Source organism: Sminthopsis crassicaudata, chromosome 4, assembly GCF_048593235.1.
Source record: "Sminthopsis crassicaudata isolate SCR6 chromosome 4, ASM4859323v1, whole genome shotgun sequence".
In the NCBI taxonomy this organism is placed as follows: domain Eukaryota; kingdom Metazoa; phylum Chordata; class Mammalia; order Dasyuromorphia; family Dasyuridae; genus Sminthopsis; species Sminthopsis crassicaudata.
In genome coordinates, this window is record NC_133620.1 from 6,485,171 (window position 1) to 6,503,235 (window position 18,065).

Consider the following 18,065-nt stretch of genomic DNA (forward strand, 5'->3'; position numbering starts at 1 on the left):
GCCATGGACAAGAAACCATGGAACTCTAGTGGAAGATGACAATGAATCAATAAGATCGCACTTTACTAGGATATTGATATGGCCTCTGTTAATGCCCCGGTTCTATAGTGAATTGTCCTGGAGTATGTGGTTAGTCTATTCCAGCAAAGCATATATTCTGGCTTTGATTATGAACCCAAGAATATGCTTTATGCAATGGAAATCATTAAGGTTTTATGATATTACAGGAATTTTTACTTCCACCTTTGTCAGCGATAAATATTCTATTTGTTTCATAAATAGTTCTCTTAAAATTCAGAGGTAAAAAATTACCCACTTTATAGCACAGAAATTAGCAGATGATCTCTGAGTAGGATTTCAGGCTTAAAGTGAGCAACCATCTCCCCTACAACTCCACCAGTTGTTACTTTTAGGATGTCTATAATGAATTCTTTCTAGCTAATGGATCAGCGCTTTTCAAAATGTGTTATCAGAGGGTGCTTAAAATTGTTGATTATGACAAATTTGAATTTTTTCTGTGTCTTGGTATAGATGAAAGACTAAAGTGTATTAGTCAGAAGCAAATGGAAGGAATTTTCACAACACTTTGCCACAGTTTAACTGTGGCTCATTTTTTTAATGAATAGAAAATGAAAAAACACTGGTATAATTCATACATTTTACTTTTGTCTCTTATCTTAGTGCAATCATTTCCATTTACTTAAAATTTGGGCTAATTATTCATTGTTTGAGGATCTTATATTACACATTGGAACACGGGGAAGATCTGTGGATTCTTTTGGACAGCAGGACCCAAAAAAACTATTCTACTGAATCACAGAGATAGGTAATAGGGTTGATAGGATAAACAATTTGTCCTCTTAGATCTACTTCCTTTGAGGTTTAGAAAGCTTTTATATTCACTTGGTTATTTTGTCCTGATCTCTGATTTTGTTGACATGGGAAGCCATTGATAAGGAAACAATCTCTATCCATATAGACTCGTAACTTGGAGTCTGTGAAAATTATTTTGGGCACAGAGATCTTTAGCATCATGAGCTAGTAGAAGGTGTTGAAAGCTTAAGGGTCACATAGCTAGTAGGTGTCAAAGTAGGCTTTGAACCCAGGCCATGGAAGTGATCAGTGAAGTCTTCCCTAAAGATTACATATCATCTTTTATCTCCCATGTCTTTGAAAAAGTAATTTCCCTATGCCTGAAATTCCCTCCCACTTCAGCTCTACCTTGTCAAATAATCCCCAATTTTGAATGCCTTTTGGGTCAAAGAATATCCACTCTGCTAGGCCTGAGGTCAGGAAGACGTGAATTCAAAACTGGCCTCAGAAATTTACTAGCTTTATGACTCTGGGCAAATTATTTAACTTTTGTCCACTTCAGTTTTCCCAACTTCAAAATGGGGATAATAATAGAGATCCTCCATCAAAGGGTTGTGAGGGTCAAATGAAATAAAAAATCTTGCAAACTTTAATAAATGTTTGTTTTCTGTTTTATTTTGTATTACCTGGAACAATGTCTTTCATATAATGCGTCCTTAATGAGTATTTGTTGAACTGAAATATTGCAAACTGTATAGACATAGAGTGTTTTATTTCTCTTGTCTTTCCTTTTAAATTTAAAGCTCACGTGATTAGATTGGATTTGCGAGATTCTGGGTAAATGCATATCGTTGGCAGTCTTAAGTCTATTCTTTCCTGGGTTCAGAGTCTGTTGTTCTTACATTTTTTAATGGGTCTCAAAATCAAACATTGTCTTCTTACTTAGCAGTTTCTGCCCTTCTCTGAGCCCTGTGCAGGTAAGCAGCAGTGAGTGCGAGGCACTCATGAGCTCTTGCCCTAATCTTTAGAATCTTGAGCAGTGTTTTCCAGAGGCTCTCATTTGGCCATCTAGGATCAGGTGAGTCATTAGAATATGGGGTGATCACAGGCTTTGACAAGTTTTAGTTAAGTTTTCTAGAAGTTCTGTTTCTGTTTTTTTTTTTTTTTTTTTTTTTTTTTTTTTTCTGAGAGAAGTGAGAAATGGAGCCAAATAAAAAGGAGAAAGAATTCATGTGGGTGAGACTTGGAAGGCTTTGAACTAGTAAAGTGGGTGATCAGTTAATTTTAAGCAAAAAAAAATTGGCAAAATTTTGGAGAAATTTAGGAATATATAAAGAAAATTCTCCAGACCAAGATAGCAATCCAGATTCTACTTGAGATTGGAAATAAGAGCAAGATCAAAAATAATTCATAAGGATATAAAGCAAAGAGGTTTAAATATATAAGAATTAAAATCAGAAGAGGGAGACTCCAGAAGGAGAGAATAATTAGCAAGACCAGACAAGTTAAGTAAGAACTGATAAGTCAAAGAATTAGAGACTTAATCAAATTGATTATGGAATTATTAATTAATAATAATAATTATATTAATTATCATTAAGGAAGGAAGGGTGGGGCAAATTGGTGAAAAAGATTGGAAGTTGGTACTAGGATCAAGGGGAGATGGGTGTGTTCCTAAAGCTGTTGAGATGAAGAAAATGGATTGGAATTGGAAAGTTATTCTGAAGCTATGGGTGTGTAGCAAAGCAGCACCCAAATACTTAGAGTGGAGATATAAACATCCACAAGTTGCCTAAAGGAACAAAGTTGGAAATCTCAAGCATGACGGAGAATAGGGAGAGTTGTCTAGTGATCTGCTTCAAGTATGAGAAGCTGGGACAGGTGTTGCAAGTAATAGTTCTCTAGAGGAGAAGGTAAAGGGAGAAAAAGAACGTTCTCTATCTCAGGTTATTAAGTAGCATGACGGACTCCTAAAGAAAGAATTAAAAGGTCCCATTGGATGGAAAAAAAAGGGATCTTAAGGTGGATGGAAGAGCTGACCCATATGAGGAAGATGGGCAAATAGAAATATTTACAGAGGAGAAAAAAGAAATTGGGAAATTCTTCCAGAAGAAGAGCAAATTGTATACTACAAGGAGGAAAAAGCTGCTTGTCTTCTCAAGATTGTTGTAAAAGGGGCTCAGGACCCATCAGATGAGAGATCATATGCTGAGGGGCAGAAGAAGACAAGAATGGCAGCTGTGATTCCCTGCTTTGGGAAGTGAGCCAGCTGTTTGTCAGCCTTCGAACAACACTAGAAAGGTCTGTTGCCTTCTTGGTGTGTGTGTGTGTGTGTGTGTGTGTGTGTGTGAGAGAGAGAGAGAGACGGTGTATTTCTCTATATCTACTTATATGTCTTTCTGTGAATATATATATGTGTATGTATATAAATGCATTTGAGTCTGTATTTATGTTATTAGATAAAAATAAATATATATGACAGGAGCTCCAAGGAGCTATTGAAACAGATGACAATGACCCAACTTTGGCCATTCATAGGGGCACAAATGAGACCACCGGAAGGATCTGAAAGTATTGTTGTCAATAACTGTGAGATCTTGAACATATATGTTAAATATAATATTTATATATTTTATAAACATAAATTATAAATATATATGTTAAAATAAAATAATATATTAAATATATAAATGGGTTAGGTATAAATGGGTTATATGTATACACATATATGTATAAATGGATTATATAAATAGATTTTATGTATATATAACCATGTATGATAATTATGTGTATGTATATATATATATGTATGTATGTATATATACAAATATATCTCTGTGCGTATACATTGTTCCTTCTTTGTTTTTAAAGAGGATCAATAAGTGATGTCTTCACTTGTATATGAATAGGATTTAAGTGAGGCAGAGCTTCACAAAGTCATTAGCTTTCTCTCTTTACCAGGGTTATGGATAAGTGGCAATGGCCCAGGATACAGGGGATGGCACCTTCCAGACTGACCAAGCTCCAAGCACTCTACAATACTTGCTTCTGGGATTCCTTCTTGGAAACAAAAAATTTTTTGATACATAAAATAAAGCACATAGAATTATAAAGAAAACTAATTATAGTGAAATAGTTATGTATCTATCTCTATATGAATATACACTCACATATGAAACAAAACAAAAAATCCAAGTTCATGGATCCTGAGTGAAGAACTCCTGGTTTAAGGATTTGATATCTATGAAATGGGGAAGACTGGTGAGCATGCTTTCCTTCTTTGTTCCTGGGGAGTGAATTTCTTGGGATACTTCCAAAGGTATATCCTGAGCTTTAGAGGAAATACATCAAGGAAAATCAACTTTTAAAAAGATTTTGTGTCCAAGATAGAATGGGACAAGTCGGGTTGTAATTGCAAATGCATCACTCAGTTCTGCAAAGAAGGCTGAGAGCAATAAAAAGATTAAAAAAGGAGAAAGACTTTGCTGGATAAAAGATAAAGATTAAGAAAAAGAGGAAAATGCTGATTGGGGCAAATGAGCCAGAGATAAGGGACAAAAAAGAGGTGGAGGAAGGACTTGTACTTCTGCTTTCCCAATATTGGACAAAGACAAAAGCCTTGTTGTTTGTTCTTTCAGAGAGGAGGACTTCTGGGAGTGATGCCTTGCTTGTAAATGAATTGCGTTTAAGTGAGGGAGGCTGGGCAGGGTCACCTGCCTCACTTTCCCCTCCTGAGTCCAGTGGCCAGATATAGATCAAGAAGACTAGAGAGAGCTCCAGATGCAATAGGAGACTGGCTTTTTTAAGCTGTGGTCTTTTCATCTGAGGCAGCTCCCGTTCATTGATTAAGGCTAGGTGAGAAATGAGACAGAGAATGGCTTCTTTTAATCCAAACAATACCCAAATGAAACTTGGGCTGGAACTTGTTGCCCAATCAATGAAAGCTAGAGGGATTTGAGTTTAAGGTGGGTTCTTTAGAAAGAAATCCAGTCTGTAAACCCCAAATTATCTTCTGAGGGTTCAGCAATCAGAATTCATATTTCATGGGGCAGAATATCCACAGGTATGAGTATCGTTTCCTCATGTAGATAGAGAGGAAGGAAAAGGGAAAGAAGAAGGAAGGAAATAGGAAAGAAGAAGGAAGGGAAGAAGGGAGGAATGAAGGAAAGAAGGAAGGGAGGAAGGGAGAAATGAAGGGAGGAAGGAAGGGAGGGAGAGGAAAAAGGAGAAAGGGATGAAGGAAGGGAAAGAGGAAAGGAAAGAGGAAGGAAGGAAAGGAGAAAGAAAGAAAGGAAAAGAAGAAGTAAGGAAGGAAGGAAAGAAGGGAGAAATGGAGAAGAGGGAGGGAGGGAAGAAGGAAAGAAGGGAGAAAGGAAGGAAGGGAAGGAGGAAGGAAGGTCAGACTGGAAAGTGCAGCGGCCAGAGAGCAGAGGGAGTCTCACTAGGAGGATGCTGCCATTCTCCAGAGAAGCAGGCAATAAGGACTTGAGTGAGGGTGGTGGCCATGCAGATGGAAGGAAGAGGAACAGATATGAGAAATGCTCTGGAGGTAGAAGGGACAACCCTTGGCAATAATGGAGTGAAGACTCCATGATGATTCTCTGAGCCTGGAAGGCTGGAAAAACTGTGGTGACTTTGACAGACTCAGAGATGTTCTGAAGCTGTGCACACTGATAAGACATGGGCACACAATTTCACAATGATACAGATTCCCGAAGGGAAAAAAATTAGATTCGAAGCTCTGGCCTGTTTCATATCTTAAAGGTCAATGATCAGACCAGAAGACGTTCCCATGAAGTCATCCAGCATGATATTTAAAATAGCTAGGAACCAAATAAATATTTTCATATCTAAATGTGCTTAAAATTAGGGATAATTGTGTCCTAAAAATGTGGTAGGAAAATAAATAAAATTCTAGCCAAGTAACAGCTAGGCAGAAAAGCTTTGATGTCAGAGAAGTATCATGGTTAATTAAAGTCCATGAAAGCCTATCTAATGAGAATAGGTACAAGACTAAATTATGGAAAGGCTAAATTAATTTTTATTAGAATGATAATATTTTGATTCTTTGCCTTTTCATTCGGAAGAGAAAATAATCCTGTGCAGGGTTCTGGTTCTACAATGAGAAAGACTGTTTTAGTCCATTTTTGTCTTATTATATTTCAAGTCATGGAAGGGTGGGATTGAAGAGAACTTTCCCTTTTCATTATCCTGGGTGGTATCTGTTTTGCATTTCCAGATGCTGAAATCTCTGGGTGTTCTACATAGTGTCTAACCCTGGGGGGGGGAGGGGTTTGCAAAAAGGTTTGTTTGTGTTGAGGGAGGAAGTGTAGACATGTGCATTCATGTACACACAGACATATCAATATCATGTTTGTGCATGTACACACATTACACACGTGTATAATGTACATATATATTGCATTACATTTACCCAGGGCGTCCAAGCCTCTGTCCTTCAAGGGCTATGCTGCCCCTCTTTGTGTGTATTAGACACCCACAACATAGGAATGAACATTTTTAAGGAAAGGCCCCTTTGCCCATTGGCGGTGCTGCTTCCCCGTGCCCTTGGTTTCTCCTTCTGTGTGTGGGGCTTACATGGGACCCAGCTGGGGATACCAATCACAGCTCTCTCTAACATGGCAGATTATGGTTCCTGCTGTTTTCTCATCCCATGGAGGAAGTGATGATTACCTCCTCTCTTTGATGGCCAAGGGGTGGCCACTGGGGAATCGAGGTAACTTGCCCATGGTTACCCAGTAGGGAAGGCTCAGAGCTAGGATTCCAATCCAAGTCCTAGGGCAAGCTCTCTTACAGAGAGTGCTGCCTCCCGATGGCCATCACTGGCCCCAAAGTAACACCATGGACTCAATGACACTTTTAGTTTCCACAACCTTTCATGTGGGGGTCACCTGAAGGAGAGGGAAAAGCAGGGGCTCGGGGTGTGTGCTGAGGGAGGTGGGGCTCACCTGCTCTGGGTACCCGTCCATACTCCTCTGCCCTTTTGTTTGAATTAAGCACCGTCCAGGCTGAGGTCCCCGGGAAGCTTGCGAGGAAGGGATCTGAATGGGCAATGGCGACTGAAACTGTTGGATGGTCACCTTGTTGACATTGCCCTCGTACGGCTGCTGCTCCCGACTCCGATGCTGGAGGCTCTGGGAACCCATCAGCGTCTGGATGTGGCTGCCTGCCTGTGGGGAGAAGGATCTGTCAGTCTGGGGACCCGGACCCTCAAAGAGGTGACTCTGGTCAAACCAGAGGGAGAATCCCCGCAGCTGAGCAACAAGGGACTTCAGAACCAGGACAGAGAAGGAACAAAGAGCACGGCTCTGCCCACACGGGTTCCTGGAGAGTGAATCCTGAAGGAAAGCAAGATCTGCTCCATCCATACTTAGCTGATGGCGGCATTAATGTGATTCAGCCTGAAAAACCCCAAGTCACCAGCGCCTCCCTACTGCCCTAAAATGAACAGCAAGTCCATTTCAATAATAATTAATGACAATGATAATTAATGACAATTCACATTCCAGAGGCCCACAGTGGGAGCAGGGGGATAGTGAAGAGAGGGATAAGCTAGGAGCCAGAAAAACCGGGATTCCAGTCTTGCCTCTGGCATCTCCCATTGGGCAACCCCTCTACTTCATAGTGACCCTGGCAGCTCTCTTAGCCAAGTTACACAGGATTTGGAGATCTGCTTCAGTGGAGGGAACTTCCACACTAGGAGTTCCCTTCATGTTGAGTGAGTGCAGATGGGTGTGTGGGGCGAGGGAGTCCTGGAGAAGCTGTGGCTTGACTCCAAGGGGCGTGTGATTAAGCATTTGGTCTTGATCCAATTTCAGCCACATTCTACCCTTCCTGCATGACCTGCTATGCTCCAACTTTGGAGTTTCTCTCCATCATGGCACCAGCTTCATCCCCCAACTCTCTCTGTTTCTTATTAGTGAGTTCATCTCCCCACTCTCTCCTTCTGTATCTTGTCCTCTGCCACCTAAGCTCCCAACCTTCCTCTCAAGCTTCAGAGGGTCAGGGCAGTTAAAACCTAATTTCTACCATGGTAAGAGCTGCTCAAGCATCATTGGGGAAATTCTAGCACTAGCCTCTGCCCATATTTCTCCCTTTCAACCTTAGCTTGTGGTTGCAGCAGGTCCCCAGGGGAGGGAAGGGTGGGCTCTGCACTCCAAGGTAGGATTTTGCAACAGTTGCTTTCTTCTTATTTTGGGAGGGATTGAATGAGCAGCATGTAGGGATGTATGGATGGATTGTAACAAATGGACAATTTCTTCCATTATCCTTTTTTTCCTCCCAAATTTCCTCAGACTGTTGAGGGCAGTATCGTTCTTCCCATTCCCCAGAGTCAGTCTTAGTATCATAAGGGGTTCCTCTGTCTCTCACCCCTGAGCCTGTCAGCTGGCAAATCTTGTTGTTTTTCTTTTCTCCCCATCATCTACCTCTCTCCCTCTCTCCCTCTCCCTCTCTCACTCTGTCTCTGTCTCTGTCTCTGTCTCTCTCTGTCTCTCTCTCTCTCTCTCTCTCTCTCTCTCTCTCTCTCTCTGTCTCTCTCTCTCTCTCATTTGTTTCTTTCTCTGTCTCTCTCTCTCTCTGTCTCTCTCTCTCCCTCCCTCTCTCTCTTTCTCTCTCTTTCTCTCTCTCTCTCTCTCTCTCTCTCTCTCTCTCTCTCTCTCTCTCTCTCTCTCTCATCTACACTCAAACTCACTACCCTAGTTCAGACCTTCATCCCTTTTCAGGCGACTATTGGAATAGCCACTTATCTTCCTGTCTGAGGTCTGTCCACCCTTCAAATCACTCTCTACACAGGGGACAAAATGATTTTTTAAAATTGAGATTTGACCGCGGCAACCCATCCCCTCCAGGGGCTTCCTAGTGACTCAGGGATCTGTTATGATTTCATTCTTTAAAAATCTCTATTTCAGTGTTTTATGTTTTACAGAGATGATAGTAACACATGAATGTAATTTATAGATAAGTAAATAAATATAGTAATACTATATTATGCTATATAATACTATAGTATTTGTATATATATATATATATACATATACATATATACTAGTATATAATATTATAGTATACTTATAGATAAATAAAACTCATTCAGGTAGATGATATTTCCAAAGCTTTCTGCTCAAAGGAATGCCCAATTGAAAAAAGCATGACCCTACATCATTCAAATTACTGGAGGAACAAGCCACTACACATTTCTATCCTACTTCAGAGTTTGCAGAGTTCTTTTCTGACCCCCTGAGGCACTGGCGAAAGCCTCATCCTCATTTTAAAGATCAGGAAATTCAGCCTCTAACCACTTAGCTGATGGTCAGGACCACGGACAGTGGAGCAAGTGGAATTTGAACTCAGGTTTTCTCAATCTAAATCCAGCAATTTTTGCAATAATTTTGGAATTTTATAATGGAAACGGTTAAAAGACTTAGAAGTAAGTCTTTAGCATTCTGGTTGGAGGCTTTATAGGAGGATATGAGCAAGAGAATATGGAAAGGCAGCAGATAGAGGCTGGAGATGTGGTCTTGGAGTCAGAAACTCCTGGATTCACAAATCCACTCCCACTTCTGACAAACACTGGCTGCATGTACCTGGGCAAGTCCCTTAACCCATCATCTTCCCAGTCAACTCTTCCCTCCTCCCCCGAGGCAACTGGGGTTAAGTCACTTGTCCAGGGTCTGGGATCAGATTAGAACTCCAGTCCTCCTGACTTCAGGGCTGGTACTCTATTTACCACACCACCTTGCTTCCCCTTAGACAACTCTTTAAGATCATCATCAGTTAGATGAATCAGTGGATAGCAAGCACAGACCAGATCTAAATTAAAATCCAGCTACAGACATTTACTAACTATGTCACCCTAAGCAAGTCATTTAACCTCTGTGTGCCTCAGTTTCTTTATACGTAAAATGGGAATCATAACAGCGTCTTCTTCCCAGGCTTGTCCTGAGGATCAAATGGCATAACTGTAAAACACTTAGTATAGTGCCTGGCACGTTGTAAGTACTCTAGAAATGTATTAGTATTCTTGCTATATAGCTTCTTCCCCAGAAGTTAACTCTACCGATGGAATCGTAGCCTTGTCCACAAATGACTAGGAATCCACAAAGATGAGAAGGTGTGGATAGGATGCGAGTTATACCCATGGAGGTAATACTTACAACACTAATATCATAGGCCTGTTGAAATAATGAAATCCAAATGAAATATTGGTATTTTTATTAATTAACATTAATTAATTAATATTGGTATTTTTATTAATAACTTTTATTAGTTATCTTAGCTTTTGTTTCCTTTTTCTGAAGCTAACGTCTTGGATAAAGTTTTATTTTTTTTGACACCTCATAGGAAAATTATAGTCTTGTCTAGATAAGTATAATTCTTATTTATTGAATGATTGCATTATTTCATAGAGAAAATATTTCTATGGCATCTTATTCAAGTGTTTCTGCAATTTGGAAACTGGTCTAGTTAATAAAGACTCATTATATCATCCCAATGGCTACAAGGAAATGCAATTTTCGGTCCTAGAAACTTTCTATCATTGAGAAGGGTCACGATTCAGCATATCCACATTGACAAAGATTGAACCTTTAAGTGTTCAAATTATATATAACTAATTGAACCCATCTTGGTTCTAGTTCTCTCTCTGGATGAATATATATGTGTGTACATGTAGATTGTGGATTTTATGTAGAGAGAACTTTTAGGGGATAGTTACAAACACAAAAAGTCTTATAGAATGAGAAACAAAGGCTCACATTTAGCTTTCTGCACCCAAAACATTAATTTTTTTTCAAATAATTAGTATTTGTTGAGGCAGCTGGTTGGGACAGTGGACTCAGAGTCCGAAGAACTGAATCCAAATCCAATCTCAGATTCTAGCTCTATGACCCTGAGGAAGGCTCTTAGCCCTGCTTTCCTGACAAAATGAGCCACTGGATGCCCTGAAGGTGGGAATGACAAACCACTCTAGTGTCTTTGCCAAGAAAACCCCATGGATGGCATTGGTGTGCATTGGACACAACTGAATGGGTAAATGACAGAAACAAAGCATTTGTACCTGTCCTGACTATTGTGATTTAGCCTCAGGGCCATTCATTCTCTTTTAGAATAAAATGAAAGAGTCATAGGATTCTAGGTAGAGCTAGAATGGACCTAGAAGAGCACAAACCCCTCATTTTACAGATGAGGAAACTGAGACCCAGAAAGATTTGAGTGGTCTAGCTAGCTGGAGAGGTAGGATTTGAACTCAGGACTTTGGAATACTCCATCTACCCCACCATGTTGCCTCCATTGTAACCAGTTGGTTACCTAGTTGAGTTATGTAATCTAACAGTTAGCACTTTTCCAGGCTAATCCCATATTTTATTTGTTAGGATCTCCTCAACACTCAATAGATTTTCATAATCCATTCTCCATGCCCAGAATGTAGAATGTCCTCATCCCCTGTCTCAGAATCATTATCTTGCTTCAAGGCTGGGAGTCAATGAAAGCATCTCCTCCTGCATGAAGTCAACTGGTCCCTAAGCGTTTATTAACCCCAAACTGTATCCATTATGGCACCATGCTAAATACCGGGGCTACAAAGAAAGGCAAAAACTACCCCCGCCTTCCACAAGCTCCTATGATGATAGACATCTCCTTAATCTCCCACCCTCCTTTGTGGGCTCTCTTCTCTTTCTTCTGCAATTCATTTAGCAGGCCGCATTTTGTATCTCTCCTAGAAAATGAAGTTCTTTAAGGGCAAAGGATGATTTACTTTTTGTCTTGTACATCTAGCACCTAGAATAGGATTATTTGAACAGAACACGCTAAATCAAATTTTGCCCAATTGAGTTATGTCATTTTTTCCCCCACCCTGAGGCTGGGGTTAAGTGACTTGCCCAGGGTCACACTGCTAGGAAGTGTTAAGTGTCTGAGGCCAGATTTGAACTCCGGTCCTCCTGAATTCAAGGCTGGTGCTCTACCCACTGCGCCACCTAGCTGCCCCTTAAGTTATGTCTTTCAAAGGCAAGTGTTGTCATAGAGGATAACTACTTGAAGGAGAGACTAAAAATCTTGTTTTATTGCTACCACAAAGAATAATGCATTTCTAAAAACGTGACCCAGAATAATGAAAATCACCAATTTACGGTTTGCCTCTGAACAATACCAACGCAACCTGTTGATTCAGTTCAGACGTTATGAACAAAAGCAACGAATTTAGAACAAAAAGCAAAACTTAGAACAAAAGCCAACAAGTTTGACCAATTTTTTTCTGTTTATCTAGTTGCATAGACCATGTGACTGTCGCCTTTTTATTCCAAACAAGTACAATAGCTTCAGGAGTGCAGAGAAGAGTGAAAATATACAAAAATAACCATAGATTGAGGAACAAAGTAATTGAATTCATATTAAGACTCACACATTCTTACAATTGTACAACAAGACTGAGAACACCTCAGGATATCACCTGTGTTGTGTGGGGCTTATTTACATTTGACTGAAAATGATTACAGGAATCAGACTATTGTCTAATGTGGATAAATAGCCTCGGTTAGACAATTATTCACTTAATTGGAAAGCCACAGAAATGTCATATCTTGACTGCTAATCCATGAGATCCTATTTGTATATAAAATCTGTATCTAATTATGGGCCTACATTTAGGACACATTTACTAGATGTTTATTTAACCATAATTCTGCATTGGGAAAGAATGGTATCAGCCTCCTGAGTTAGGAAGGCTTTATTTAATTGCTTTCATTGTGGATGCTACAGTTTGAGCAAATGAAACAGGAAAAGCAAATGGAAAAGTCGGGAGGACCTATCCAATGTCTTTGTGACCCCTGCCCAATTTTCTAGCAAACTCTTGCTTTATTGCTAGTTTTAACATGTCTATTTCTCAGGTGTCAGTTATGAAGATGACTACTTCTCTTTAAATCAAGGAGAAGATGATGCTTGGTGGAGAAGGCGGGAATGTGTGCCGACTATTTCTGTGATTAGAAAGAAATGAACGGGCGAAATCTGCTTCAGGGAAGGCCCCCTGGCAGCAGCTGGGCTTCAGAGGCCAATGTATGCCCAGCAATGTATGCCAGGTAGTGTCAAGGTGAACATTGGTGACCCTTTCACTCAGACAAAAAAGTGATAGCAAATTTCTTGTGAAGGTGAATCTAAAATAATAATTAAGATCAAAATGCCTCAAATCTGCATAGCGCTTTAAATTGTGTCAAGCATTTTATACAGTATTTCACGTGAGCCCACCAACGATCCTGTGATAGAAGGACTAGAAATACTGTCAGCCCTATTTTATTGACGAGGAAAACATCATTCAGAAGGCCGATAAAACTTTCTTGAGATATATTCAAAAATTTTATGGGGACAAAGTAATGCCCAGAGCAATATTTCTTGACTGATTATTCAAAAGGTCACAATGTAGAAAATGTCTTCATGTGAGGTACAGCAGACAGGAAAGGCCTGATCTCTTCTAACTGATGATCAAGTCTCAAAACAATGGCTGCAGGGTTAAATTCAGATCAAGAGATGTATTTTGGAGGAAAAGGAATATTAAAAATAAAACAAAAATAACCTCGCCAGTGTTGTTGTAAAATTTGGATAATGAACAAGAGAAAAGACATTTGGTTTGGTCCAAGGAAATTGGATAAAATGACTGTTTTTTGGGGAAGAAAACATTAATTTATAATCTATGATGTTTTTGTTTCCAGCTGCCTATAGGCAAAGTATCTATATATGGCTGAAATCATCAGTATTCTTGATATCCAAGAAAATAAGCATAGCAGATTTGCAAGTGAACCTATATTAATAGGTTTCTGCAGAGTTCGTCTCACAGAGACAAGTTGTCCATCAGGCTTATTTTGTAGAAAGTCTGAAGTGTCAGGAGACAATGGATGAACCAGGCAAGAGTCATTTAGCTTTGCTTTCACCATTAAGTCTATTCAAAGGAATGGGATGCAAACTATAAAGTTCATGTCAAAATAAAAGATCTAAAAAAATTTTATGCCATCTCAGCATCACTGCATAGAAAGACTTCCAAAATGACTGATGACTTTGAAAATGAAAATGCTTACCTGGATGTGTAAGTTCTAGGAAATGTTCTTTTTAAAAAATCATTCTCATTAGTTTATCATCTTTAAAGGCTTTGGTGCCTTCTGTTATTTTGACACAAAATAAATTAAATGCAAGAAACTAAAAAGATCGTTCATAATCACACATAACACATTAAAGGTAAAAAAAAGGTAAAACGTTTAAAAATCGATATTTGGACACCTACATAATAAAACTATTATTGATTCACAATCAAGATGTCTACAGTGAACTGTGGTTGTAATTCAGTTGGTTACAGTTGGGAATGTGTTCTCTGTGTGTCCTTGGCATAAAAGGAAATCTAAAAGATAACTTTTCCCTCAGTAGCACTATGTACTTAATGAGCTCACTAAATATTTTATCTAGTTCATTCTCAACCATGTTTTTATTTGAAATACTAAATTCTATACACAGAAATAGAAAAGTAAAGATTGTAGTTTAATCTGGATTTTAAGAAAAAAATAGAGCCAAAAGTTATAGTCAGACATCAGAATAAAGTCAAGATATTATTTGATGATCATAGATTTTGAGATTTGGAAGGGACCTCAGGAACCCTCTGGGCCAACTCACACATGAATAATAATCCCTATGGTAACATAAGTCTGCTGTAAGACCTCCATGGAAAGGGCTCTATATACCACCTTTGTGCTCCCCTTTTATGGACATCTCCAGTTCTATAACTTCCAATTATTTTTTAGTAATTTTTTTTCTCTTTTGCATATCCTTATCCCACTCTAAGTTTTGCTGGAAAGATCACTGCCTCTAGAATTATACGTATGGTCAAATCCACCTCTGTCAGTGTGACTTGGGCCATGTTACTTAAGCTTTTCAGGCCCCAATTTCTTGTCCATAAAGCATGAAGATTGCCTCAGAAGCCTCTGAACTCCTTCCTAGCACTACATGTATGATCCTACTATTCTGAGATGCCATCAGGAGATCTTGTGCATTTAAGATCCAGAAGAAACTTAAGAGAGAAATTCATCCAAATCCTTTATTTTGTGCACAAGGAGATAAGTCCAGGGAGCTCAAAGGAACATTTGACTGTTAAGAATGATCATCCTTTTTCCAGCCCTGCTTGTATGCAGGGATATAGAATGATGGTACAAGTCACCCTTAGAGTCCCAAATAAAGGAGTTGATGGAGCTAATTTCATAGTGTTCCCAGAGGTAATAAAAATATCATCACCATCTCTCCTCGCTGTGTTTGGGAGGGATGTAAGGTTCTAGAAAGGAGACTGTTGCTTAGGAACAGACATCTCTTACAGAAGATGAAGAAGCAGCATGGAAACCTTGAATGTGATTCAAGTCAGCATATATTTTTACACTGGTGACTTCAGCGAGAAGGCAACAAAGCAGAGGATTTTAAAAGATACTTTGGAACAATATGGCTTAGACTAAAGAAGTAAAGAGGGCCAACAATTTAATAGATCAAGGAGAAGCACCCAGCAGGTACACTTGAGCATGACTAAGGAGACTTGATCTGGGAGAAAAGCAGATGAAATGAGTAATGCTCTAAAGGCAACCACATTTTGATGTGGTTTGAAGTCTATCTGGACTAGAGTTTGGATTTTATTTAGTGAGGAATGGATGATTCTCAAAGGATTTTGAACAATAAGGTGACGTTAATTGGGCATGAAGTGTACTGGCCCGGAATATAGGAGGATGTTCTGAAGTTGGAGAGAATAGAAGCAGAGCGATGGCAGAATTTGCTGTTACAAACCAAGAAGAAGGCAAGTCACCATGATAGGCCCATGAAATAAGACTCAAGACCAAAGTTAAAGAGGGGAAGGCAGATAGATGTTAAGAGACAAGGCTTCAATCACTGGTCCCTCGATGAGCCCTGTGTATTCTTGCCTCCTTACCATTGCTATTTCTTCTCCCCAAGCCCAGGATCTTTTCTTTCCTTACTCTTTCCCTTTCCTTCATGGCTCCCCCAGGTCAACTCCTAATTCTGCAAAAAAAGTCTTCATTACCCATTGTTCCTCTTTTTTTTTTTGTCCCCTAAAACACTTGTTACCTATAATAAGTTGGAATGGATTGCTATATTTAATCAATGTAGAAAATATATATGATCATGTGCTCACCTACAAAACTGTATCATTCACTGTTGGAGATCGTACATGAAATGGAAAATTATCAACAGGAATGGAAAGAACATTTAGATGAAAGCTAAAATTAGGACTTGGACTAGACATAAACTTTTTTTTTCTTCTGAGGCAATTGGGGTTAAGTGACTTGTCCAGGGTCACACAGGAAATGTTAAGTGTCTGAGACCAAATCTGAACTCAGGTCCTCCTGACTTTAGGACTGGTGCTCAATCTGATGAGGAAACCCCCAAACTCTTAAAATCTCCTTGGACTCTGCCTCAAGGAAAGGACCCCACCCCAAGCACAGTTTTCTCCTTATCTAAAAACCCATTGAATTCTATTCAAATTCCAACCCTGGCTGGAACTCAAGCCAGAAGCTAACCTGGGACTCCACCCACAAGCCCCTTCAGATTATCCAAAGCCCCTTTATTATAAAAAGGGCCAAACTGGAGTCTTCTCTTTGCTGAGGTCCCAAACATGGCATCCTTACGCTGGTCACATCAAGGATCTCTGCCCACCAGAACCAAGCCTGGCTCTGGTGTCTTCCTACCTTTCAACCTTACTACCAAACCCCATAATAAATCTCTTTATCAATCTAGGTTTTTGGATCTGTAAATTCTTTTACAGAGGACTCTTGCCCGGCTACTAGACCTCAATTAAACCTAATTTCATTTAGGTATCTCTTATCTAGTTCTCATCAAATCCACTACCCCATACTTAAATTTAATACTGGCAGACACAAATGAAAGCAGAGGCTCAACACATATTTCCCTTTTCCTTTGAGAACCTGGACCTAATAGGAAGAGTTAGATCGACTAATGCTTCAAGAAACATGATTTCTTCATTATGAAATGCCATGAACCATTATATTTTGGGATAACTGCATTCTGTTTGAACACAGACTATTTGACTCTCTAGATTAAGTATTTATCTGTAAGGTTATTTTTTCTACTTTCTTTTCAGAAGCTTTCCAAAAAGCAGAAAGCACTAATATCAATGGATATGTTCATTTTATGAGACAACAATGGTCATCTGTTTCAAAATAAACATTTCAATACTGCTAGGAGAGTTTCACAGCCATAATTTGCCCCTATTTCTACCACTTGGGTGGTCAACAAATGTTTTCCTTTTTTTTTTTTTTACTATCTATTGGACAGATATTCTTTATACTTCTGTATTTGTTAAATAAAATAATTTATGATCAGTACAGAAATGGCCAATCCCTTAATTTTGTGATAGTTAAATTTTTTGATGCTAGAGAGAGATGCTGGAAAAATTTATCCTCTGGAAAGTGGAGATGTAAGGTGGGATGTGTTTTATGATTTAATGAAGGTTTTAGAAAATGCAATTGAAAAGTGACAGTAAAAACTAAACCACCTTTTAATTATTTGTCATTTTTATTTGGAGTTAGAGAATTTTTTTGGGTAGTCTCAGTACACTGCTCCGTGTTTGGCCAGGGTGGATTAACAATTTCTTTCCAAAGCCTCCCTTGAAAGAAGGCTCCTAGGCCAGCCATGTCTTAATTTCCCATCAGATGCTTCCTTTTGGATTCTATCTTTCCTCTCCTTTTCATTCTCCTTTTGTGTATTGCCTTCCTCCTTTAGAATTGAAATTCTTTGAAAGCAGGAATAGTTCCTTCCCTTATTTCTTAACACAGTGTCAGGAACATAGTAGGCGCTTAATAAATATTTATTGACTGGCTAACTAGTCCTAAGGCTTCCAATGATGGGAATTCTACTTCCAGAGTTAGCTTATTACAATTTTGAACAACTTTAATGGTTGGAAAGTTTTTCTTTTACATTGAGCTTAAATCTGTCTGCAGCTTCCAGCCATTTTTCTCATCTTGACCTTTGGGAGTAAGCAGAACAAGTCTAATCCCTTTTCCAACCAGATAGGTCTTTAAATCCTTGAAGGCAGCTATCATGTCCTTTTTAAGCCTACGTCTTCTATGTGACCTATTTCTAGCTACTAATTCATGCATATTGAGGGAGTTTTAATTCTCATTGCATACAAAGTTTTCTATCTCTTAGGTCAATAATTTATGTCTTTGGGGAAGTTTTAATTC

General features: G+C 39.1%; 1 protein-coding gene across 9 annotated transcripts in view; it reads right to left on the reverse strand.

The window, feature by feature from the left end:
• Window positions 1-18,065, reverse strand: part of LRRC7 (leucine rich repeat containing 7) — a 561,937-nt gene that overhangs the window by 44,893 nt on the left and 498,979 nt on the right. For 8 of the 9 annotated variants that reach the window (XM_074265661.1, XM_074265657.1, XM_074265658.1 and 5 more), the window contains one exon: window positions 6,783-7,004. In XM_074265661.1, coding sequence (XP_074121762.1) covers window positions 6,783-7,004 — 222 coding nt within the window. Of the gene's footprint in view, window positions 1-6,782; window positions 7,005-18,065 lie in introns of those variants that run through there. The other variant, XR_012481825.1, reaches the window with a different exon arrangement.